This window comes from Camelus dromedarius, chromosome 6 (assembly GCF_036321535.1).
Source record: "Camelus dromedarius isolate mCamDro1 chromosome 6, mCamDro1.pat, whole genome shotgun sequence".
Taxonomy (NCBI): Eukaryota; Metazoa; Chordata; class Mammalia; order Artiodactyla; family Camelidae; genus Camelus; species Camelus dromedarius.
In genome coordinates this window covers 13,789,309-13,815,733 of record NC_087441.1, presented here as the reverse complement: position 1 = coordinate 13,815,733, position 26,425 = coordinate 13,789,309, and the positions used below count along the sequence as shown (strand labels likewise).

The 26,425-nt window shown below is 39.4% G+C and overlaps 1 protein-coding gene across 1 annotated transcript in view; it reads left to right on the top strand.

Moving 5' to 3' along the window:
- MTHFD1L (methylenetetrahydrofolate dehydrogenase (NADP+ dependent) 1 like) overlaps nt 1–26,425 on the top strand; it is a 166,952-nt gene that overhangs the window by 65,093 nt on the left and 75,434 nt on the right. Inside the window, exon 20 of the mRNA XM_031456547.2 lies at nt 3,009–3,120. Coding sequence (XP_031312407.2) covers nt 3,009–3,120 — 112 coding nt within the window. The remainder of the gene's footprint in view (nt 1–3,008; nt 3,121–26,425) is intronic.

The following is a 26,425-nucleotide window of genomic DNA, read 5'->3' as shown; positions in this document are numbered from 1 at the left end:
AATCCCCAGCACTTCTATTTAAAAAAAAAAAATACATAACTAAGACTAATTACCTGTCCCCACAAAGTAAATAAATAAAAAGAAACTACCACCAAAAAAAAAATATTATTACAATTATTAGGGATGATTAGCTTACTGTTTTAAATAATGATCTCTTAAATTAAAAATTACTTGCACCTTTAAGATATTTCTTACCCTAAAAGTCTTTTTCCTGTTAGTGAATGAATTAGTAGGTTGAGCTGCCCCTTAGCAGTTCTTACTGTACTTATATTCGTGTTTGTTTTTTCACTTAAGACATAAGTCATTTTGACATTACTTTAACAGGCAATGGGCATTGTTTGAAAAGTGAACACACCATTCAGTTAAAGTATCTGCATGTATGAGCTCTGCTGCCTGGGTCCTACATAGTCACTCCACATTAACCTGGCTAATTGGTGGCACTAGGAATTCAAATCAGAAAATGATCCCCAAGTCACTGCTCACTGTACAGATTGTGCTTTCGTGCTTGTGTTTGAACATGCTTGATTGTTAGTCCAAGAGGAGGCTCCCAAGGGCTCCGTGCTGCAGGTTGCCAGGAGACCAGTAGTTCTCAACCCTGGCTGCACCTTAGAATCTCCCAGAAGGATTTAAAGATGCTGATGCCAAGCTGTTCCCCAGACCAAGTGAACCTAGAATATCTGGCGGATATGGTCTGGGTTCCTGGGTCATTCTCATTTATAGCCAGGTGGAGAACATCCCTGTGGAAGACTTTTTAATTGAGAAGAGAGAGAATGAGAGATCTTCACATTTTACCGTGGGTTAGACGTAGGCAGTGTTGAGGGGAACACCCATGTGCTACAGTGTGCTGTCCAATATGGCAGCCACTGGCCACTTGTGGTTACTGCAATCTAAATTAGTTTATGTTAAATAAAATCTAAAATTTAGTGCTGCAGTCATACCAGTTGCATTTCTATTTATATGTTTATTGCTTTATTTTTATCAGCCACAGTTTAAGTGCTTAGTACCCATGTGTGGATGGTGGCTATTGTATTGGGGAGTGCAGATATAGAGTATTTTGAGCATTGCAGGAAATTCTTTTGGATAATGTTCTTTTGGACCTCTGATAAGCAATGAGCAGTTGAAGTGTTAATCTTATTAAATGTTTGAAAAGTCCATATGGAGACTATTCATAGCTTTGTCATCACAGAAACCGAGGTAGTTCCTGTTTTTACTTGTGTAAGTGTTCTGTGTATAAAATAAAGTATCGAACTCAGGATAGATATTTTTATGTCTTTGGATTAGTGATAGAATTTCTTAGGAGTATTAACTCAGCTTACTGCATTATGTAAGTACAAATGTCAGTTGAGTTTGTGAGTATTTGTGTCTTTGTGTTTGAATGTCTAACAATGACGTCCTAAGAATTTTTTTGTTTAAACCACATACTGGGAGTTTGAAAACCAGGGCTCTGATGCTGCTTTAGTGATTAATTTGCAATGTGGCCTTATTTAATTTTTAATTAAAATCAAAATGCTGCTGATCTAGTTCTTAGAACAGTTATCCCAGGAATCATAATGTGTTCATGCTGATCCAGCCACACCCTGTCACCTGTCTCCCTGGAAACCTGTGCTGGGTGCTGCTCGAACAGGTGGCCACGGTGAGGGCTGCAGTGTGTATAGTAGTGAAGCCAGCCAGCCACCCAGGGGTGGAGCCATCAACCTGGTCCTCTTTAAATTTTTCTCACTAGCTCCGCTAGCTTACCATAGGCAGCCACATCCTGGGGCATCCTAGGCTAGGAGGTGATGAAGACATTAAGATGTTTTAAATGGTATTTTCTTTAGGGTGCTTAAAATGTTTATCTGCACAGAAGTGAGAGACTACAGATAGATACCCAGATAGGTACACAGAGATCTAGACACGAAACATACTTGTATGCATTTCCATAAACAGGTGTGTTTGGGTTTCCTAGTCCCAGCTTTTATTTCCACAGACATTTATATGACCTTATCGGGATCCTGTGACTGTCCCTCCTGAGGACTTTGGAAGGAAACGTAAATAGAAAACTCGCAGAGTGGCTTTGATAAACTCTTTTTCACTCTCAGCGATGATTTTTCTTTCACTGCCTTTCTTCCTGCTTTTGTTCAGCTTTCTCAGCTTTGAAACATGTTCAGCTAACGGCTCATCCTGGTTCATGGGAACTTTCCATGGCTCCCAGGCCCCATCCCCTGCGTCACTCCCCGCCTCCCCCGTGTCAGCGTAAGGGCAGCCTGTATTTTCACAGGTGGAAACAAGGCTTCGTATACACAGACCCCAGTGGCCCTGGCTGGCTCTGAATAAAACCTGAACATTTTAATGCATGTGGATGAGTTTTTTTAGAAAGGGCTATAGTCTGTTCTCTTTGACAAAGGAAACGTATCGAAGTGAAAGTAGAAATGCATATACGACAGATTTTTGTTAAAATAATTAAAATCTAAAAAATATTTTTAAGGTAAAAATTAAATAATTAAAATCTAAAGTTTTTGATAATTCCCTTATTTTTTCTTTTGCCTTTTTAGCAGTAATTACTCTAACATTTTACTATGAATGAAATTTTTCTTGTTACCAGATTTTGTCTTAATAATTACCAGATTTTTAACACGTAAGGTAAACAATGAGAAAGACAAAATTTTGAAAAATCAGTATAACAAGCTTATTGTAAATATAAAAGTGGCCTATGATAAAATTAATCCTCGTGTACTTGCTCTGGCACGATTCCCACAATTCATTTATTATGTTGATTTTATGATTACTTTAGATTTTTCTTGAATTATTTAATTTCTTAATGGGGAAAAGAAAAACATTTGACCAAGCCTTTGAAACAACCATCAGGGTTTAACTCCATTCTTTTAAAAATATAATGCAGAATATTATGAAATAAGGTGACTAGTTTATTTCTTGGTCCCTGAGGCAGCTAACACAGAGGCTTATCAAACTTATAGTGGGAAATTACCGATTCTCACAGCTTTTTAAAATGTGTTCTTCTGCTCCCACAGGGGACGCCTGTGTTTGTGCATGCTGGCCCCTTTGCCAACATTGCCCATGGCAACTCTTCTGTGTTAGCTGATAAAATTGCCCTGAAACTGGTTGGTGAAGAAGGATTTGTAGGTAAGTCACTTCCTTTAAACTTCGTTGTTGCAAAATATTGAAGAAATCCGAAAGATGATGCCTGGAACAGAGTGGGACCCATTCTGACTCAAAATACATTCTTTTAGGCCCACCTTTCAGAGATGGTCTCAGTACTGGAAAAGCCCTAAGGTCTGGTCTATGCTAATGACATGACATCATGGTTGGAACATAAATTCTGATGTCAGGTGCATTCAGGTTTGAATATAAGCTCTGACACTTGCTGGCCACATGACCTTGGGCACATTTTAATGACCTCTGAGCCTCAGTTTTCCTATCTGTAAAATGGTGATGTCTATTGTATCAAACCTTATAGAGTTATGGTGAAAACCAAATGAAATTATTTATTCATTCAGCAAATATTCATTGAGAACCTAACCCCACATGAGACATGTGACTCAGAGCTCTGTCTGCATGGTCAGCGAAGCAGACCTAGTCCTGCCCTCCTGGAGCATACTGTCGGGTGATGCGTGTCATTTCCTAGGAGAAAATGCTCATTAAACGTTACCCATTATTAGCAGTAATCGTACTACTAATCCCTTGAGATGAAATCAGCCTGCTCTTCCTCGAATCGCCGTATGCTTTTGTGGCCTAATAGAGGTAGACTCCCAACCATTAGCCTTGGGAATTTTAATTGGTAGGACTGCAGACTTTTTGTTGCTGTCAAATTCTTTTTGTGGTTCCTGCTTCTCTTTGGCTTTTGTTGGGTATTCTGGCCAGAAGGAGGGAGCAGCTACTACCATAGAGTTTGCTTGGTCTGCACCAGCCCAAGTGCCACCTGTAGTATTAAGGCTGTGAGAAAGCAAAAGACAAACAAACAAGGATTCATGGGATGGCACCTTTGCTTGACATCTGAGGGGTTATGGCAGCAGATTTTCACATGGCAGCAGGTCATTTCTATTCAGTGCGTGAGTGCCTGTAATCAAGTCTAGCAAATGCTTCCTTCACACTGGTTACTAGAAAAGATTCTCCTGGACAAAAGAACTTAGCTCTGCACTTTTATACTCAGCCATTACAAAGTTCACTCCGGGTCAGTGAGATGGTTGGAAGAGTTCCTTACAGACACAGTCAGGACCAAATGTGGATTTATATAGTTCACATCTCAAAGGTCTGTATTATGTACTCTTATGTACTTTACTGCCTCGGTAGCAAATCCACTTATGAGAGTGACTAGACATGCCATCTAAATGGATTTGCTCAATTGATCACAGCATAATTGTAGAGCTAATGGACAAGGAGGTTGGTAAGGGCCGGCGCTGAAAAGTTAGGTGCTGTGTGAAGTGCTGGTTCTAATGCACTGACTCCACAAATAGAAGAGCTTCTAGAAGAAAGCACTCTATTGTATGCTGACAGAGCTCTCTGCCTCTGTGCGATCCTTACTCTATCAACACATTTATAGAATATGTGTTACCGCAGCAAAGGATCTTAAAAGGTATATATGTTGGTGATGTATGCAAACCATGCCAGTTCCCTGGGTGACCTTGGACAAGCCATTAGCCACTCTGGGTGTGTCCCTTGTAGACATTCTCATCTGAAAAAACCAGAAACTGGACCAGAAGACAAACTGGATCTGGATAGGTAGCTGTGGACCCAGAGTTAGAAGCTGTGGAATCAGAACCCTAACTGGTATTATGACCTGAAGCAATTTTCTGAACTTCTCTAGGGCTCAGTGTCCTCTTTTGATAAAAGGAGACTATCTATGCTACAAAACTTTAACGAGTCATATCAAACGAGAAATTGCTTTGTAAACCTAGACTTCTTTTCATACCCTTGTCTACCACAGTGTCCCCCAAAGGCAGTGACACTGTCAAGCCTTTTCACTTGCTCTGCTGTAGCCTCACTCACTAGCCGGAGAAAAGTAGGGGCAGCTCTGCATCCTTCCCAGGGGGAGGCCGGGTGTGTGGTTGGCACATCCATTACTTTCTTTGAAGAAATCTTTTCCCAGCTTCCAAACTTGCATCCCCTTTGAAACCTCAAGGTGGCTCTTGGGGAATAAGGGATGCAAAAATGTATTTTCAAACATTTCCTTTGCATGTGTTGTTAGGTCAAGCATCACCCTCTGGCATGTGAGCATTCAGCATAGTTTGGGGGCTTCAAACGTAAGTGATTCCAAAAAAGCCCTATTTTAACATCCTTCTACAGAAATTAAATGCAGTAGTACAGGTTTACCTGAAGTCTGAGGGTGAGCTTGTGACCTTGGAAAAGACGTTGTGTATAGGAAACTCTCTTAAGAGAAAAAAGCTCAAACCTAAAAGAAAAAGATTGACAATTTGAGTTACATTAAAAAATAAATTGTTTATGATAAAAGATACAGGATTTAAAAAGCAAGTGACAGATTGGGAGGCAAATATTTTCAAGAATAATAGACAAATGACAATTATCAGAATATATAGTAGCCCACCGTGGACTAGATTGATTTAAAAAAATCATAATCCAATAGCAAAACTGGCAAAGAATTTGAAAGGTCATAGGTAACTCACAGAAGAAAGAGTGATTTGACAGCATTTCCGGTCAAACGAAAATATATTTAAGTCCTTTTGAGATAATTGATTTCAGTGCACATTTACTGAGCTTCTGCTATATGTCAAGTAATATAGAGAAGAAGCTGGAAATCTAAGATCATTAAGACACATTTCTTAGCCTCCAGTAATTTATAACGTGGTCTGAGAGACAAGCCCACGAACAGAATCTCAGTGGTGAGTACCATGCACTTATGAGAGTTAGTATCGTATTGATTAATGAGGAGCCTTAAAAGATGGTGGGCATCTCTTAGATAGAATTTTCTTCATATACTGGCTTGACGAAGGTACATTTCATCTAATTTTTTGTTCTGTCCCAACACACACAAAGAAGGTACTGTTTTGTCTACTCTGCAGTAATTACTCTAATGGAATCAGTATTCCATTTAAACTTAAAACAGAATGAAGTTTATTTAATTAATTGCATGAATTTGTTAGACTAGAGCAAAAGGTTTCATGAGGATTTGGAAGAAAGTGCTGTGGTCACTGTGATTTCTATTTCTCCTTTAGTCAGCCATCCTTATGGGAGTCCACTTGACTTCCATTTATTGCTGTAAAGGCAAACATTTCTTTGGCATCAAACTTCAGTCGTGTTATTTCTAAAAGAAGCATGTAAAGGAAAATAGCATAGAGTTTCTAGGTTTTAAGAAATGATCTCATATTGAAACTATTTGTAGAGATTTCAAACTTACACATGAACCTTGTTTTATTTTTAATTTGTTTTCTGTTCTCTTAATTTGGTTTTGATTGCAGTTCAGATGAATCCCTTGCCTTTGCTCTAGAATGCAGGGTCCACGTGTACATCTTTATAGCCAGCAGTTCTTAACCGACAGTCACCAGGCACCCCTCCCATAATTAAGTACAGAATTATATACTATGAGTATATATATTTAAAAAAAAAAAGGGGGGGAGAAAATCTCCACAGTTCTCACCAGATCCTCAAAGGGGATCATGACTCAAAAAAGCATCATCTCATAGCCTAATGGATGTCGTGTAAGCCCACTCACCTTACAGTGATCTCTGTGAAGCTTTAGTGGCTTTTGATGTCCCAACTACCTCTGGCATTTAGCATCCTCGTCCAAAGTCTAAGATGTCAAGAAGTTACCTAATTTATCCTGAGTCTTTCCCTTGCTGGCTGTAAAGAATCACACAGACCCAGGCTGGGCTCTCTGGGTGCTTCCTGGGTACATAGGGTAAACAAACAACGCAGCAGAAGGGGAAGATTAGACAAGTGCCCAATGATTTCATGCACGGAGCTTGGCCTTGAACATTCAGGAGTCGGATTTAGAGATCAGAACCAATAGCCGTGGCATTTCCAAGACAAACTGAGTAGGATTGGGAAACAAAGCCTTGTTAATATTTTCATTACAAATGCTCCCATTCTCTGAGCCATTCCCGAGCTCCAGACCTGTGCTAAAGCTGTTGTGCACATTCTCACTTGATCTTTAAACAGTTCTTTTCTGAGGAATGGGTGTTACTATCCCCATCTTACAGCTGATGTGACTGAAGCCCGAGATTATGACACATGTTCAGCATCCAGCCAGTCAGTGGTGAAGGATGCATCTTCCCGGCTCCCCTCACCCGGACCTAGACACATGATCCACCGGTCCTTCTGCCCACCGTGATTTCTAATCTCTCTTTACCTGGTTCCCATCCAGTCCCATTAAAAAATAATCAGTTTCAGATGGTCTGTCTGCAGCAGATGGTCAATTAGTGCCAATGTGATTACACTGTGCTGATACAGAACAGTGTGTGCCAACTGTAATGAAATACATTTGGTTCTTTTTCCCTCTTCTTCTTTTCTCCTTAGTACTTTACAAGATCTTTCTCTCAAATATATGCTAATTAAAGCTTATCTTACTGAGTCACACTCTCATTTCCTCACTCCCCTCGCCTGCGTCCTTTTGCAGACAGTTCCAGATCTTTCTTCTTGGGCTTCAGGGGACTCTTGTGTCTACACCCACTTACTAGCTTGTCCTCTTTTTTCCACTTTTATTGCCGTGACATTTTAAATATTCCTTCATTTTGGTAGAAGAGAACCAGACCAAATGAAACATTGCCATCACTTTATCCACCCTTAAGAAAAATCTGACGTCAAGTGGCCTTCCAGCTTACGAAGCTTTAATTCCCCCAGACCTCGGTCTGTTTACATTATTTAGAAAAGCTGGTCTCAGCCTGTGCTCCATTTCTGCTATGATATTACCCGTTTTTTCCTCTAGTGATTGTATTGTAATTAAATCAAGGAGCAGTAGTGCTGAATTGTTGGAGACGCTGGCTGAAGGTCACATGTTAACCTTCAGGGGAACTACTCATCACCAGTTGTGTTTTTAAACCCCTATAATCCGGATAGCTTAGTAAGAGAAGGTTGTTACTCATTGTCCCAGGAAGTCTGACTTCTCTTAATGCAGTTTTGGGCCTAATCTCATTCTCCCTTCACTCTCTGTTCTGGCCTTTATTCCGCCTCACCTTTGTCTTCCTATGTTTTTGTATAAAGTAGCCCTCTCTTCTTTCATTACTCAGTCTTCTACCCTTAAAAAAAAAAAAAGTGAAATAGTCCAAGTATACAGTATTCAGGAGAGTATTGTTAACATAAAACAATAAAATAGCCAGTTATTTTATCAGCAAAACAGGTTTATCTGGAGCAGCAAAGAATTGCAACTCGGGACATGCCACTATGGTGAACTACATGCAAGTCCAGTAAAGCAAAGGAGAGGAAACTGTTCTCTAGAAAGAAGGGGAAGTTGGGAGGGGCTGTTAAAAACAGAAAGGCCATTGGAGAAAACTGGGAGTTTGAGTGGCTTTTCATTGGCTGACAGTCTCACTGGCTGTGCTGTTGCCAGGCCAGCAGAAAATCTTTCTTCCTCCTCCTGGCAGTTATAAAATAGAGTCACTTCCTGCTGAAGATGCAAGGTACGTCTCCCCCTGTTCGGGTCTGTATTGACATAGAGTTGTATTTTGTACCTTCAGGCTCCCCAGCTCCATTTTAGTGAGGTTTCCCTTTACTAATTTTCACAGTATGCAGGTTAAAATAATAAACATCCATGTTCACACAACCCTGTTGTGTGAAAATTATAACCTATTGCTATGTGTCCTTTAGTTTTGTTTTTTGGTTTGTTTGGTTTTTTTTTTAAGTAAAACATTAGAGATAGAGTTGAGGACCCCGTGAGTCCCTCTCTGATCCATTCCCTTTATGCTTCTCTAGTAGAAGTCACTATCCTGATTTGGGGGGTTAACATTTGCAGGCGTGCTTTTGTACTTAGTTTATCACATAAGTCTGCAAAAGTTCTACAACAGAAATCCTCAAGCCTTCTCTTGTCATGACACGTCTTAGAGTCTCAGCAGTTTTTTCATCACACTTCAGGCCAAAAGAAATACCTGACACTCATTAAGTAGTTAGATCCAAACATCTTAATGGATATTCATGTTCTAACAACCTAGTAGCTGTCTGAAAAAGGAGTGCATATCAATCGAAAGAGGAAATAATACTTCACTCTTAAATAGCCAGCATAACTTATTAACAAGGTGTGTGTCCTTGTTGGGCACAGAACAACTTCTCAGTCCTTGGAATCACTTGACACTTCAAACCGCGTTTTTGGTTCTACATTGGTTTTCACCCAGTTCTTGCTTTTACTGCAGCAACTGCCTAGAATTTAGCTTTGCAAATCTATGATGTCACTGAAGGGAATGCAGCGTGAAAGTGTTCAAACAGTGAGCTGCCTCAGACAAGTAGATTGCAGTGTCCAACGGATGTCGAGTGGTGCCGAGTTTCCCTCCAAATTTTAAAATATCCCGAGGCTCCTCTGAGTTGGTTCACTGCTGGGCCTCAGGATGCTTCGACACGTACATTTACTGGCTGCATTGTGCTACAACAGAGGTCAGCAAATGTCTCCCATAAAGGGCAAGACAATAAATATTTTAGGCTTTGTGAGTCATAGCGTCTCTGTGCACTCTATTGCAAAAACAGCCATAGATTTTAAAAAATGAAGGCGACTATGTTCCAATAGATTTTATGTATGGACTTTTGGCATTTGAATTTCATCGTTGTCATGTGTGATGAAACATGCTTCTTCTGATTTTTTTTTACCAAGTGATTTTTTTTCTTTAAAAAAAATGATTGACAGGCCACATGAAGCCAGGAGGTATGCAGGCCAACCCCTGCTCTATAACTTGCTATTTTTGGTCAGTGTTAACATTCCTCTGTTAACCCAATAGCTGTGATCAAAAAGCTTCGCTTTGCCTGCAGCGTCTTCCTTGGCATGCACACAGCACATGTATTTGTGCCTTCTTCACTGAGGGGCATTTAGTTTAGAGTCCTTTCAGTGTTCTGTCCCAAATAATGCTACCCGGAACATTCTTGTTTATGTCTCTGAGAACATGTGCAAAGGTGTTTCTATGACCTGTGCCTTGGCGTGAGATTTGGGGGGTGATAAGGATGCTTTAGATCATCTTAGTAGATAAAGCCAAACTGTTCTTCAAAGTCATACCAATTTATATTACTAACCATCATTTATGAGATCTCTGATTCTCCACACTCTTCTCAACATCTGTATTGTTAGATTTTCAAAGTTGCCAATCTAGTGGTAGTGAAATGGTACTTTATTACAGTCGTGAGTGTAAGCATATTTACGGACACTTCAGAGCCCACTTTCTTTTGGGCTATGTATCTCTTTTTTATTAATTTATAACATCTTTTGTATGTTCTGAATATGAATCCTTTGCCATTCTGTTATAAATGTATTCTACTGTATATAGCTTACCTTTTCAATGTGTCTGTTGTAATTTTTTTTTCCTCTTTCCATCCCTTTTTCTTTATGATTTCAGCTTTTGGAATCATAAAGGTCGTCAATCTTGGTTCATAAAATGTTAGCGCTTACATTTAAGCCTTTAATCATCTCAGAATTTATGTTTATATATGGTGTCCCTTTTTCTTAAGCCATAAAATATGTGGAACTTTCCTTCCTCCATGATTCTTTCAGAGGTGCATGTCAACTCCGGCCCTAAAAAAGGGCTGAGAAGCCTCAAGAGAGCTAAATGAGTGCTCAAGGCCAGTACATGTGCTGGTCAGCTGTTGGCTTTGGGACCTCTGCCTCAGGAACAGCTTTTAAGTTCATTTTCCCTGGCACTCTGTCTCCCCAAGGAAGCGGAGCGTAAGGGACGCATGCTTGTCACTGCAGAAATGCGAGCTTTTCTTCTAGCAGGGTTCCAAGCGTCATCTCAGCCCGACCCTTCCTGTTGATCCTGAGCTTTGCTCACCAGTGATCCCTGGTCTTTCTGGAAAAGTAAAGGACACTATTCTTACTGCGTATGTTGCTCTTATGTTGTCTAGTTCCGAGTATTTCTCATAAAAGATCCCTTGGAACTTTGAAAAGAAAGGGTTTTATTTTATGATCAGATTCCACATTGTCTTTACTTTTCTCTTTTTTTCAAGACAGTTTGAATAGAATTTGTTGACCTTTTCCTGGAATACTTTCAGTTTATCCCTTGTTTATATTGCTAATATGTTCATTAAATATGAATTAATCCTGAAATGTTTTTGAGGTAAGGAAGAAAGAACTTCACAAGTAGCGATAACAGGCGGTAAAGGCCTTTCATTATGATCTGGCTCAGCAGAAAAAGGAGCACGTGATGATGGCAATTGTCTAGAATTATTTTTCAGAAGAAAAAACAAAACCGAGTATTAAGTAACTGTAGAACTTGATGTAATAAGGTAACAGACTTTTAAATTAGAAGCCTTTTTTTTTTAATTGAAGTATATAATCAGTTTACAATGTTGTGTCAATTTCTGGTGTACAGCACAATACTTCAGTCATACATATACATGCATATATTCATTTTCATATTGTTTTTCATTATAGGTTTCTACAAGATACTGAATATAGTCCCCTGTGCTATACAATATAAACTTGTTATTTACCTATTTTATATATAGTAGTTAGTATCTGCAAATCTCGAACTCCCAATTTATTCCTTCCCATCCACTAACCCCTCCCCCATTAACCATAAATTTGTTTTCTATGTCTATGAGTCTTTTTCTGTTTTGTAAATAAGTTTATTTGTCTTTTTTTTTTAGATTCCTCATATAAATAATATCATATGGTATTTTTCTTTCTCTTTCTGGCTTCACTTAAAATGACAGTCTCTAGGTCCATCCATGTTGCTGCAAATGGCATTATTTTATTATTTCTATGACTGAGTAGTATTCCATTGTATAAATATACCAGAACTTCTTTATCCAGTCATCTGTCAGTGGACATTTAGGCTGTTTCCATGTCTTGGCTATTGTAAATAGTGCTGCTATGAACATTGGGGTGCATGTATCTTTTCAAATTAAGGTTCCCTCTGGATATATGCCCAGGAGTGGGATTGTTGGATCATATGGTAAGTCTGTTTTTGCTCTTTTGAGGAATCTCCATACTATTTTCCATTGTGGCTGCACCAAACTACATTCTCACCAACGGTGTAGGAAAGTTTCCTTTTCTCCATACCCTCTCCAGCGTTTATTTTTTGTGGATTTTTGAATGATGGCCATTCTGACTGGTGTGAGGTTATACTTCATTGTAGTTTTGATTTTTATTTCTCTGATAATTAGCGATATTGAGCATTTTTTCATGTGCCTATTGGCCATTTGTGTGTCTTTATTGGAGAATTGCTTGTTTAGGTCTTCTGCCCATTTTAGAAGCCTAGTTTCCATTTGTTTTTCTCTGTGGTGCTTTTGGGATAGGAAATCATTAGAAGTCATGCCCCGCTGCCCACCCCGCCCCCCCGATTCCAACTTCTCTGCCTTCCCACCGAAAGTGCCCACCATCCTGAATTTGGGTTATTGATGTTTAGGTTTTTTAGTGATTGTTGCTAACTTACATATATTCTTTTGTATATATCAACTATTTTCATACACTTTTAAAAAACTTAGGAATAGTATTTCTTAATTACAGGTCACCAGAGCTTTACAACCTGATCTTCCAGTGCTCCAGAGGATTTTAGTTAGAATAATACTAAGTTAGACTGATTTGGGGGGGAGGGTTCATTCTGATGCCCCTCTGGTTTATTGGTCATTTTCTGCTATAATACTGAAAACCCAGGTAATAGAGATGATTTTCCTCAGAGCAGTCACACGTGTTAGTTTGCAGGCTTCAACCATCTAGATTTGAACTGCTCTCTGCTGTGCCCTGGGGGTGACCTTGGGTAGGTCGCATAACCTCCCCACATCTTAGTTTCTCCTTATCTAAATCAAGGCTTGTTCTCAGACTGAAGTGCAGTCATTCTGGAAAAAGCACAGACTCTGGCCCCAAACAGCGGACGCCAACTGCTGTTACCAGCTTAAGATGCTAGGGGTCAAACCTTCACAAACATTAATGCATCCTTTCAAATGAAGACTATCTGTGTCCTGATGATAGAAAACACAACTGTTCTGTTGCCTTGGGGAACACACCTAAGAAAACCGGTATGATTTATGTCAGAGAATGTTTTCTGGGAGTTTTATGGTGTCATGTCTTATATTGAAGTCTTTAAGCAATTTTGAGTTTATTTTTGTGTACAGTGTGAGGGAGTGTTCTAATTTCATTGATTTGCATGTGGCTGTCCACCTTTCCCAACATGATTTGCTGAAGAGACTCTTTTTTCCATAGTATATTCTTGCCTCTTTTGTCTAAGATTCATTGACCATAGGTGTGTGGGTTTATTTCTGGGCTCTCTGTCCTGTTCTGTTGATCCGTACATTTGTTTTTGTGCCAGTACCATACTGTTTTGATTACTGTAGCTTTGTAGTAGTGTCTGAAGTCTGGGAGGGTTATGCCTCCAGCTCTGTTCTTTTCCTTCAGGATTGCTTTGGCAATTCTGGGTCTTTTATGGTTCCATACAAATTTTAGGATTATTTGTTCTAGTTCTATGAAAAATGCCCTGGGTAATTTGATAGGGATTGCATTAAATCTGTAGATTGCTTTGGGTAATATGGCCAGTTTAACAATATTAATTCTTCCAATCCAAGAGCATGAGATAGCTTTCCTCTTTGAACCATCTTAAGTTTCCTTTATTGATATGTTATAATTCTCAGGATGGGTTATTCCTATGTGGGTTTTTTGGGGGTTTTTTTCTTTGATGCAATACTAAAAGGGCTTTTTTTTAACTTTCCCTTTCTGTTATTTCATTGTTATTATAAAGAAATGCAACAGACTTCTGTATGTTAATCTTGTATTGTGCTACCTTGACAAATTATTATCAGTTCTAGTAGTTTTTGTGTGGGTTTTCTGTATATAGTATCATGTCATCTGCAAATAGTGACAGTTTTATCTCTTCCCTTCCAATTTGGATTCCTTTTACTTCTTTTTCTTGTCTGATTGCTGGCAAGGACTTCCAAGACTGTGTAGAATAGAAGTGGTGGGAGTGAGCGTCCTTGTCTTATTCCAGATTTTAGCGGGAAAACTTTCAGCTTTTCACCATTGAGTATTATGTTGGCTGTGAGTCTGTCATAAATAGCTTTTATTACGTTGAGATGTGCTCCCACTGTACCCACTTTGGTAAGAGTTTTTATCATGAATGGATGTTGAGTTTTATCAGATGCTTTTTCAGCATCTGTTGAGGTGATCAGGTGGTTTTTGGCTTTTCTTTGGTTGATGTAGTGTATCACATTGATTTGTGTATGTTGAACCATCTTTATGACCATGAGATGACTCCATCTTAATCCCAGTGTATGATCTTTTTTATGTGTTGTTGGATTCGGTTTGCTAATATATTGTTGAGAATTTTTGCATCTATGGTTATCAGAGATATTGGCCTGTAGTTTTCTTTTTTGGTATTATCACTGGTTTTGGTATCAAGGTGATGGTGGCTTCATAGAAGGACTTCGGGAGTGTTCCCTTCTCTTCAGTCCTGCCCCTCCCTTTGCATGCGTTAACAATGGGGCTTTTAATGGCAGACTCAGGCTCCATTGCACACACTCCCAGTTGTGGTCCGTACCACATTCCAGCCCCTTCAGGCTGTCTCCGCACAGCCAACCCCAGCCCTCTCCCTAAGCCTTTCCTCTGAAGCCACCTAGCCCCCGAGTGCTCCAGCAGCCCCTCAGGCTGGGGTGCAGCGAGGTAACACAAACCCTCAGTGCTGGTGCCTGATCTGCCTGCCATAAACCAGCTGCTATACTTTCTCCTCCGAGCCCCAGCGAATCTCCCTGCAGGTGATGGGGCTTCCCAGGGTGAGGGAACCTTTCCTCCTTCACAGCTCCCTCCCAGGGCCACAGGTCCCCACCCTGATTCTTTTTGTTTGTTTTTCCGTCCTACCTGGTTACATGGTGATCTTTCTTGTCGTTTTGATTGTATGAGATCTACCAGAGCTCAGCAGGTATTCTGTGGGAATTGTTCCACACGTAGATGTATTTCTGATGTATTTATGGGAGGAGGTGAGCTCCACGTCCTTCTATTCCATCTTGATCTGGAAGTTTTAAAGTTCCATTTTCAAGTAACTTTATTTTGTATTTAGGATATTTTAGGTTTGTGATTATTTTTTTTCAGTTCTTATATATCCCATTACTGAAGTTTTACATAGTCATTAAAGAAAATTTAGGAAGTGCAGTAAGTTCAGATGACATTCATAAGCTCATCATATGAAGAAAACCAGTGTAGTTTTTGTCTCACCCAACCCGTTCCTTTCTCTCCCCACCTTCACCTTCCTCTCTCATTTTCTTTTTCGTCTGTGCCTAGGACTTCCCCTCCCCCTTTAGTCATAGCATGAGTGTTTTTTTTATTGATTGTATAATAATTCCATTATAAAAATGAATTTTCTTAACAATTCCCTGTATTTACAGGTTATTTAGTTGTTTTCCACTTTATTATCATGTGGTCAGTGAACATCTTAGCACATTATGGATTTTTTTCTCTTTATTTTGTTCTTTTTCCTTAGGATAGATTCATAGAAAATGGAGTTATTGGATGGTATACAAACATTTTTAAGGTTTATGAAACATGAACATTTCCAGATTGTACAATCTTGTCTTATAGGCCTACTAAATCTTACTTGGTTTGAAAGTAATCATAATGGGGAAAAAATTAGGACCTGCAGAGTTGCCCAGCTTGAGTAATAATAGCCTAGGTCGGCCTTTTGTTCATCTCCAAATATTTCTTTCTTTCTTGTTTTCAAAATCTATTTCAAAGTACACATAAAACATAAAATAAAGAACTTAATGTGTTGTTGTAAGCACACGTGAAGTCATTACCCAGGTCAAGAAATAGAACACTGCCAGCTTCCTAGAGCTGCTCTCCCTTCTGGTTCCCGATCTCAGAGAGAAAGCTTTTAACATTTCACTTCAAGTATGTTTGCTGAAGGTTTGTTTTCTGGAACAGGGTCGAATACCAGCCCCATTCCTTACCAGCTGTGACTTTGGACAAATTCCGTAGCCTAATGTGTTCTCAAACTCAGCATACCCATTACCTCTTTTAACACCCAACACTTGACTATCCTGAAGTACAACTCAGGTACTATAACCTACATATAATTTCAAAAAACAACGTAATGCGTTAGCTGTGTAAGTATTTTACGGTAACAATATTTATTTCAGTATGTACTGATTAGGAGATCTATTTCAACTTCCCTAGAAGATTTTCTGAGCGGTCCAGTGCTTGCACACACATGAGAATTGGTACATGGGACTGCACGAGTGCAGAAGGGTCAGGGGTGTTTCGGCACCTCACATATCACAAGTGGTTATTGGCACTGGTGATGTGATGTTTCTGAAAAACCGAACATCTCTTGGCAAAGTTCCAGAGAAAATAAAATTAACCTTCCCTCAACGTGCATGCTTGTTTGCATTCCTTAAAAATTCGGTACATGTTGATAGCTTGATTTTGAGTGTTTACGTAAAACAGATTGGGGGTGGGCTCTAGGTTCATCTAATCATAAACAGGTTTTCCAACTACAAGACGGGAGGGAAGATCATGTTGGGCAGAGAGCACATCTTTGTGGGACTCTTCTGTATCCTGTATCCTGGGTCTTCAGTATCTTGGCCCCACCCTCCAAATGCCAACAGCTCCTCCCAGTCCCTGAGCCAACCAGATATCCCCTAGGGTGCTATCCACTGGGAGCTGACAGCCCCTCCCTGCCCCAGTTCTCTTGTCTGTAAAGCTGGGGAAAATAACATGACCTAACATATAAAGCAACTTTACAGAAATGATGCATATAAAGCACATGCAGTTCCTGGCATAGATGAGTTTACCTTTCCTCTTGAGGACCTGCTGTGTGCTGGGCATCCTGCTGGGTGCTTTCTACGTGTTTTTATATATATATATATATATATATATATATATATTTACGTGTGTTATACCAGCCCTAGTAGGTAGCTCCAGAGTATCTCCCCACCCAATCCCATTTTACAGATGAGGAAACTGAGCATCCGAGTGAGTTAGTAATTCCCCAAAGCAAACAGCTAGTGCAAGGGGGGAGCAGAGATTTGAGCCTAAGCCCCGGCCCCAAGCCTTTGCTCTGAGCACTGTGCTTTGCTACTTCCTAAATGCCTCTCTCATTCCATATCATCATCCCATAGCCCTGTGCAGAGCGCATCACTGGCACTAAATAAATGGTTTGTTTAATGAAAAATTAATAATACACACAAGTTTACTGAATAACTTCTCTACTTGTAAACATGTCTGAATTTCCTCTCCGCTTTTTATGGTGAACATCAGCATATTTGCTCTGTGGTTTTTTGAGACAGTAGTTAAATAAAGTAATTAAAAGGGTAAACAGTTTGGAAAGGAGTTTTGAACTTTAGGAATGTCTAACTTGACACTGGCTGTTTCTTTGTGTGCTGCAAGATGCAAATTTATTTTCAGTGAGATATCTAGCCTGTCCCTACTTATGATCTCTGTATATTCTGAATAATATGCTCATAATGTAGTTCTGCTCACCATCGTAAAATGTGCGGTTAAAATAAGACCCTGTCAAAACACTGTCTTACAGGCATCAGTGCTATGAAAGTTAACATAAAATGATTCAAAAATGCATAGGCTTTTTGAGGATCAAAAATAAAAATATCCACTGTGCAGTGACTTTTAAATTTATATTCTGTGGCTGCTAAACCCCACCTTGGCTGTGAACTTTCAGCCTGAGGATGCTGAAAAGAACCCAGTAACCCTCTCCGAGTATATAAATTGTAGCTTAGAAAATAGATGTGAAGTTATTTTTAAGCTTTTAGCAATGTTTGATATATAACGTTCGTGCTCTTCTAATACAAAGAAAACAATAGAATTTTGAATACGGAACATAAGGAAACTGGCCATCACTGAAGGAATGGCGTATCATTGCATGGACCTCTCTACCTTTCTGAGGAGGGAAATAAATTTGGATTATTAGGGCTTTCTGAAAGTCTCAACTTCTTGCTAGCTTCAACCATAAATGTTCTTTGAGCCATTAATGCTTTGATACAAGTAATACCCATTTTAAAAACTACCCGAGTTTTAAAAGGAGTAAGCCACAAAGTGCTTGGGTATCCAGTTCAAAATAAAATGGAGTAAAGAAGTAACTCACAATCAGCATCATATTAAACAGTGAAGCCTCACGCCACATGAATGTATTCAAGCCATGACAAGAATGTTTATGATGATCACCATTCATCATTATTCTGGAAATACTAGCCATTGTAATAAAACAAGAACAATAAGAAAGTATAAATATTGGAAAGAAGTGACCAATTTTCCACTATTTATATACAGCATGATTGTATAACTAAAAAGCTCAAGGAATTTATTTTAAGTAGTAAAGGTTTTGGTTGGACATTTGGATGCAATGTGAATATACAATAGTTTTTCTTTATATCAGCAATAAACAGATACTGCAAAGGGGGAAATATCCTATTCATATGTGTCCCCTGGCTATAAAATGCCTAGAGATAAATGTAACAAGAAATGAGCATATAGAATGAAAAGTGTAAAATTTCATTGAAAGACACAGAGCAAGACTCTTGAATCTAAATCACTGGTGAGACGCACACCATGTTCTTGAATGGGAATAATCAGTATTAATCATCATTCCTCTGACAAACTAATGTGCAAATTTCTATGAAATTACTGTGCTCTACCGTGCCATGCTGTACTGTACCATAGTGTATAGTCATGTTGAGGAAGGGAAAAATTTCCCTCTGCCCCTGTAGGTTTTTCTGGCTGGCCTAATAATGAAATAGACATGAGACAGATTAACAGGAGAAAAACCAACTTTAATTATGTGCATACTATCAAAACGTAAGAGATTCTAAAGACCATCAGGTAAAATGAGGCGTATGTGTCATCCTGGACTAAGGAGAGGCAGGTGGGGGTCTGAGACTTCAGGGAAGGAAGGCAATTCACAGGAAGATGAAAAAGCAGATGTTTGCTGGGTTATGCAAAGACATGGGGACACAGAGAGGACTTTGGTCTTGAGGGCCCTCCACCACACCTAGCCCATATTCTTTATGTTAATTAGTCATTCTCTGGTGATCTCTTCCTGAACCAGTCCCTTTATCTAAATTTTTCTAGGCAGTTGAAGAAATAAAAAGAAAGAATTCTTGAGTCTTCTGTTTTTTTAGGAATAATGAACATAGAATAATCCTCGTGCCAAAGACACACATTTTGGGGTGGCATGTCAAAATAAGATAATACTGCCATAACAATAAAGAGGGATAAACAAAACTGATATCAAAAGAACACCCCAGAGTGTCCTTAATTAGACTTATTCCATCATATGTAAGAATTAATAATTGGATAAAATGACATTTCAAATCAGTGACCAATGGATGTGTTACTGATTAAATGATATTCAGACATTTGGTTATTAATTTTGTTGTTTTTTTTTACTTTTTTAAAAGCTCTTTATTTATTTACTGGTGTTATTTCTGCAAATGGCATTTCTTTTTTATTGAAGTATAGTCAGTTACAATATGTCAGTTTCTGGTGTACAGCATAATGTTTCAATCATACATATGCATACATATATTGATTTTCACATTCTTTTTCATGGTTATTAATTTTGAAACATAAACTTTAGAGCCCTGTGTCACAATATATTCAAAATAAAGATAGATTAAATTTTTAATGTGAAAGTTAAAACCTAAAGCTTTAAGGGAAAAAAAATATGGTATTACTGGTGTAACATCAGTGTTATTAAAAAGAATAGACATGTATGGAACTTGGAAAGAAGTTCAAGATATACAAAGTAAAAGAAACCAAGTTGCCAAATAATATTTACAATATATTTATTGTATTTTAAAAATTATGAAGTAAGTATCTATATGCAATGAAAAGATATATAAGAAGTATATCAAATGATTACTTTTTTTTCATCTGTGGGAAATGGGGTCATGGTAAATTTCACTTTATTCTTTACGCATTTTGGTATTCATGAAATTTTTACAATTAGTGTCTTATACTATTGTGATTTTTTTTTAAAGGAAAAATTGTCTTAAAATCTGAAGTTATTTGACATGCAGAGTCAGAGAGGAATGAATTCTAAGCAGAGTGCATAAAACGAACAAATGCATGTGGACGGGAAGGCATTGTTGGGTCCAAGGAGGGTTTAGCTGGAGTATAAGACATGTGGGGAAGATGAATTTCATGGTTGAATGCAGTCATTTGGTGGGGAGTAAACGCTGATCTGAAATTTTATGCTTTCAATGACTGGTCGAGATAAATTGACAATTTTAAAATAGTGGTTCCATTAAGACTCCCTTGAGAAGATGGCAGTTGAGGGAAGTTTTGAAGAAAGGTTAGGAATAGTCTAGTAAAGCAGAACAGAGGGGAGACAGGTTGGTATGTGTTCAGGGAATCACCCTAGTTCAGTTAGCTGAGATATGGCAGAAGAAATAGATTGGAGGTATATTTTCAATGTCCTTAGAAGTCACAGAGAAGAGCGTAAAGTTTCTGATCCATGAGGACCTCCAGAATGATTTTGTAGAGTTATTGTTACCAAGACTTCACTTGAAAATGGAGTTTCTTTCCAAAGTGCCCGCCTCTCATCAGATAAGTCATTCCACCTTCCTGAAGAGAGTAAGTGAGGGGAGGGAGAGGTCAAAGGCTTATCTAATGCTCCCCCCACCTCTGCCCCCCAGAAAAGGACTCAGTTAGTCCGCAGTAAGAGAGTTGGGTATTATAGAACCAGCATTACTGCTCCTGGACATTTACACGAGGTAAGATCTCAGAAACACAACGCTGAGTGAAAAGGCAGATAGAGGAACTGTAAATACAGTCTAACACATTTGGAAAACATACAGGCGGCACTGTATTTTGTTTATGCCTTTGGACTTGTGTAAAAAGAATGAAAACATAGCCTGGGTAAGCACCACGTTAATAAGAATTGTTGACTATGGGAAGAAGGGAGCGAGCTGAACTGGGCACCCACATGTGAGGGTAGACTTCAACGCTGCCTGCACTGTGTTACTTCTTTGTAAAATGACAGTAAGCAGTTGTGGCAGAATTTTAACATTATTCATGTTATGCATGGAGTAGGGAGAAGAAGGAAATATGGGTTGAAATTTAGGAGAGAGGCTGAGGCTAGAGGCATCGATTGGCAGTTATCGTTAGTATGTGGTCAAGTCTTTACTTTTTTTAGCACGAAATCTGGACATTAATAGTCATGGGTCTATATTTCGTGGGTCAGGGGTTTTACGTTACTTTCCAGCAGGAGTGGTGGTTGTATGTAGCCAACCATCCATGCCCTTTCATTTCCCTTGGGATGGGAGGTAGAGATGTGAACAGTAGCTGATTTGAGGGATGAGGCAGACTGAGCCCTGGTAAGACCTCTCTCTGCAACTGGGAGAAATGAACAAGACTGTGAGATTTCTCGGTGGTTCCCCTTGTAGCCTGCTCTCCAGGGGCACTGAGGATGGCTTATTCATCCACTAAATGCTCCTTCTTCCCCACTGAGGTGTTCAGTTATGTCCTAATGAATGAGGTGGGGGTTTTTTTTATTAATTTTTTCATATATTAAAGTGTTTATGCACACAAACACTCTGAATTTTAGACACCAGCAATCTGAGTACCTTCTTTTGATCCTCACCCCACCCTCATCTTGTTTAATCCTTTTTTGTTTGTTTTATAAAATTGCATGAATGTTTTGGTTGACTGGATTGTGTTTACTTTTTAATGTCAGGCAATAATTTCATGACAAATTCTAAAAATATGTAGAACTATAAAAATTGGGGTTTTTTTTTTCGGTCTTCAAAAAACATTTGTTTGTTTAGCACATATACAAAGGAGATAGAATTTAGAGGGAGAACAGTTCCTGAAGTCAGATGAGCAGGAGTCATACATATATATCCTTTTCTCTGCAAACTGACGTACATACTGGTATCTGATGTCTTGATTTAAATCCGTGTCTGGAGCTTTTGACTAGACCCTCCCTCACTTACCCTCAGTGACATAGCTTTGGGGCATCTATGGAAGAGTTAAGGCCACATCTCAGCCTCCGAAATTTTAGCTTTTTCATCAGCAAAACTTGGAGCAAATCTCACATCTTTTCTAAATTAGAAATGTAACCTTGACTTCAGTCCCAGAGTTACTATTGTACAGAGAAAGAAAACACTGCATAATGCTCAAATTATGTGCAAACCGGGAGGGAGGGTACAGCTCAAGTGGTAGAGTGCATGCTTAGCATGCATGAGGTCCGGGGGTTAATCCCAGTACCTCCTCTAAGAATAAATAAATAAGTAAACCTAATTACCTCCCCCTACTCCCCCCCCCCCAAAATCAGCATCTATGTGCAAACTGAAATGATAGAAGTGAAAACTGCTATCATTAATTGGGGCTTGTCTAATGTAGTGTCCGTACCAGACACACTGAAGGAAACATGGAAAGAAGGACTGTCTAGACCGTTCCTGCCTCCACGCCCCAAAATAGAGCCTCTGGAGCAATGAGAGTAATGTCGCACCTGTGCCCCTAAATAAAATGATAATGGCTGAGAACACTGAGCTCAGGGCCATCATTCCTTGTGAGCTACCTGTGCTGTTCATACCAATGTTGAGCAGAATGGGGCCGAGCTTGAATAATCATTTTAAAAACCCATAGGGCTAGACATGACTGTAAAACCAGCCAGCCCATCTCATCCCTTCCTAGATAAGAAATCTGCAAAGTAGAGTCTAGGCCAGTGGCTCTTGGATGTTTTGACTGAAACCCAGAGCATAAAATACATTTTATATTACAAAATGCATATGTGTGCAAAAATGGAATCAATGTCTCAGGAAACAAGACTACTTTCTCTTATCATATGTAATGTATCCTAATATTTCCTATCCTATTTCTTTCCTTTTTTTTCTTTTTTTAATTCTGGTTGAAACCCAGTAAATTGGTTTGTGAAACACTAATGGGTCTCCACTTTGACTTCAAAAATCCCTGCTCTGCCTGATCTTATTAAAGACGTTGCAGAATCATCCAACTTTCAAGTTTAGGATGTTTCCCTTCTGTCTCGGTTTCTTTTTCTGTAATAGAAGTTGTCATACTAGGAATGCTGGTAGATTTAATTAGTTTTCAAACTCGAGAATCTTGGTTTCCCTTGCTGGGTTTCCTACACTCATAGCAGAAGCTAACATAGGTTTTTGATGTTGGGTTTTTTTTTCTGGGAATCTTTAAGACAAAATACATTTGCCTTTTGACATTTATACTTTTTTCCTCCCTGGGTTGGTTTTCATAAACTGCTTGATGAAAAATGGTCTATTTCATCTTTCCATTATTTTAGGTTAAGGCATGTTATTAGCAGAGCCTTTTGGAATTGGTTTCAAGTTATTTCCTGGTATCCAGCTCTCGAAAGCTCCAGGGGAACAGCTCCGCCCCCTGTGATCATCCAGAAATCCGGGCATCTAGCCAGAACTTTGGGACACCACTCTTTGCTAAAAATGGAAGGGTTAAAACCCTGGTCACTGCATTGCCATTGTACAAATGCTCATGATCTCTACAAGAATATGGGAACTATTTGGATCATAGATTTATGAATTTAATTCAGTTGGATTTTCATAGGGAGGTTAAAAAAAAATAACATGTATGATTTAATTTTCATCTAAACTCCCCTCTCCCCAAATCAGTGTTCACTTTGATCAAAATCATTTTGCGAAACAAGATGATTAACAGTGGGTTCAAATCATGTGAACCAAGTGTCTGTACCCAATTCTTTGGAGGAAGGAAATTCTGGGCCCTGATACCAAAGTGCATCTGAATGACATTACTCATGTTTTCAAAGGTTTTATTCCTACCAGAAACGTATGGTTCAAGTGGACCTGTGTCCCCTGTGTACTTCGCTTATCCTCTCTTTCCTTTTCCCCGTGTATATCCCCAGTCATTTTCTCACACGTTCCACACGACTACCAGACTTCCCCTCATGTGTGTCAGCGCTGCCATCACCAAAACACTAAGAGGAAAGGCACATGCTAGTATTAGGTATTTTTTTTTCTTTTTTTACTGGTTTCTTCTTTCCAATGTGTGCCCTGGTGAATCCGTATACCTGATGGAAATTTGCCCCTGAGACATTTAATAAAACCAAAGAGGATCCTCAATCAAATAGACAAATCCGAAAGAGCAGAAAGGACTGAATTTTTTGTAAAATTTCACAGACTTAAGATGAGTTGGATCCTCAAAATTAATACGTTCTAAATCTGGAGGAACAGTACGGCGCTCCTCTTGTCATTTACTGATTCATCCTGGTTTGTTTAGTCTCCTTCTAGTCGCTGAAAAAATAATTAAAATCTTCAAAGGCCAGTCCACCTTGAGCTCCAGTTCAGATTGCATGTGCTTCTGTGACTGTGAACTCTACTTTCCCCGAGTTGGTCTGCAGACAGCTGCAGTGAATAGCCGTGTTTACATAGCGCAGAAGAAGGCAGTTTGGAGAGTCCAATTTCCATTTTCTTTAGCGTTGTTCACGAGTTATAGCCCCCAGTGCTTCGGAGCGAAGCCTAGTCCACCATGTACCTTACTTCTTGTACAGAGGTTTTATTTTTATTTCTGATTTGCCATGAGAAAGTAAAATGCTGATTGAATGAAAGCTACAGTTTTATTTCTCCCTCTGTTTACAAGAGATTCTTTTGAGGGTCAAGTTGGCAAAATCTACCCTGTGCAGACATATTTCTTATCTCAGACCTAGTTTGAGCAAAGCTGATTGCAAAGGCTAGTTCTTCTGTGAGACCTCTAACAGCCCGTAAGTTCCTATCCCAAAATAATGGGGACTCAGTATGTTCTGTGTTTGACCTATATGTTCTTTGCATGTATCGTGGAGAGAAAAAAATTGTTACCTTTATGAAGTGGCCATGAAATCTGAAAATTCTAATCTTCTGAGTACACATGGAATACAGGACCCCTTAGTGACATCTCAAGGTGGAAATGCAATTTGCTGTGATGGCGACCACATTCAAGCTTATCAAGTAGCCAGAAACTCAAGGACAACTTTTGGTGCCTCGATTTAACTCCATCTCAGGGTCCAAGGAGGGTTTTCCTCCATGTAAAAGCAAAAATGAGAATTTCAGACCTAAAGTCTTTGTGGCCTTTTCTCCCACTGTGTGCTCGTGGTGGTAACGGGAACACACAGTTTGGAAAAGAAAACCTAAGATAGAGTTGGAGCCGCTCATTTCCCCAACCTGTGCTGCAGGCTGGACGCCTGGCCGAAGGCTGGGAACAAGTCTTGGGATCTGATTCATCCAGTGAAAGGTGGTGAATAGCCCCCCGGCCCCCAGGGTACTGTTTAGTTCCCTGGAGGCCAGATGACAGGGTAGCGAATACTACCGCTGGCCTGTTTCTGCTGGTGTTGGGTCCCAAGCCCAGATGGAACTGGTCCTTGGAGCTTCCTCTCTGGGATTTTTTCCTTTGTTCACCAGTATATTCCCTGCTCCTGCCCAGGGCTGAGCACTGTGTCCCTAAATGAATCGATCTAAGAATTTAATTTATATAATGGAGAAGAGTCAGATCACTTTATTTTATCACAGCAGGGCCACACTGCAATTAAAAAACAAGCCTGGGGTCCCAGAGAGGAACCTAGAGCTACATTTTAGATATCAAAATAGTGCAAAAATGGTAAGGTGTTGAGAGTTTCATCTCGGTGCACAACTTGCCAAGCAGCTGAGTTAGAGAAATGCTGCAGGATGGGTTGAGACATGGACAAGACAGGATGGGGTGGCTTTTCCCCATCGTATATGTTTGTTCTTAGTAGTAAAACGGTTCATTGCCAGCACCTGTGCTGTCCTGTGTTCCCTGCTTCCTTACGAAGTTGGAACATCAGTCACCAGTGAGACACTACGTTTCATCACCAGGAGCTACCATGTTGTAACAAACGCATCGTTGACACGGCACGTCAGACTGTGCTGAGTGGAATTTCTGTTCACGTTTCAGTATCTTACGGTGTACAAGTTTATCATTCCTGTAATAATCTTGTACAGTCTTTTATTCTGATGCATTGAATGGACTTGTAACACTTGCAGGAAGAGTATCTAGAAAGTACGAGACTTTTTTGCCATGCTGGAACTACCGCAGACTGTCTTTTCCCTCTTGACATTTTGGGTGGATAATTTGGGGTGGGGGGGCTTTTCTCTGCATTAGGGGATGTTTAGCAGCATCCCTGGCCTCCACTCACTAGATGCCAGTTACAATAACCAAAAGTGACTCCAGATATTGTCACATGTCCCCAGCTGAGAACCACTGAGCTGCACTTATGATTGTGATTCCCTAGAAATGGGTTCAATAAATGTACTAAACCATGAGATCATCCAGAAAGAAATGTGAAATGTGAGAGTTGATGCAAATTTACTGACGTATTGGTAACTAAGTTAATATTTTAAAGTACCGAAGGGA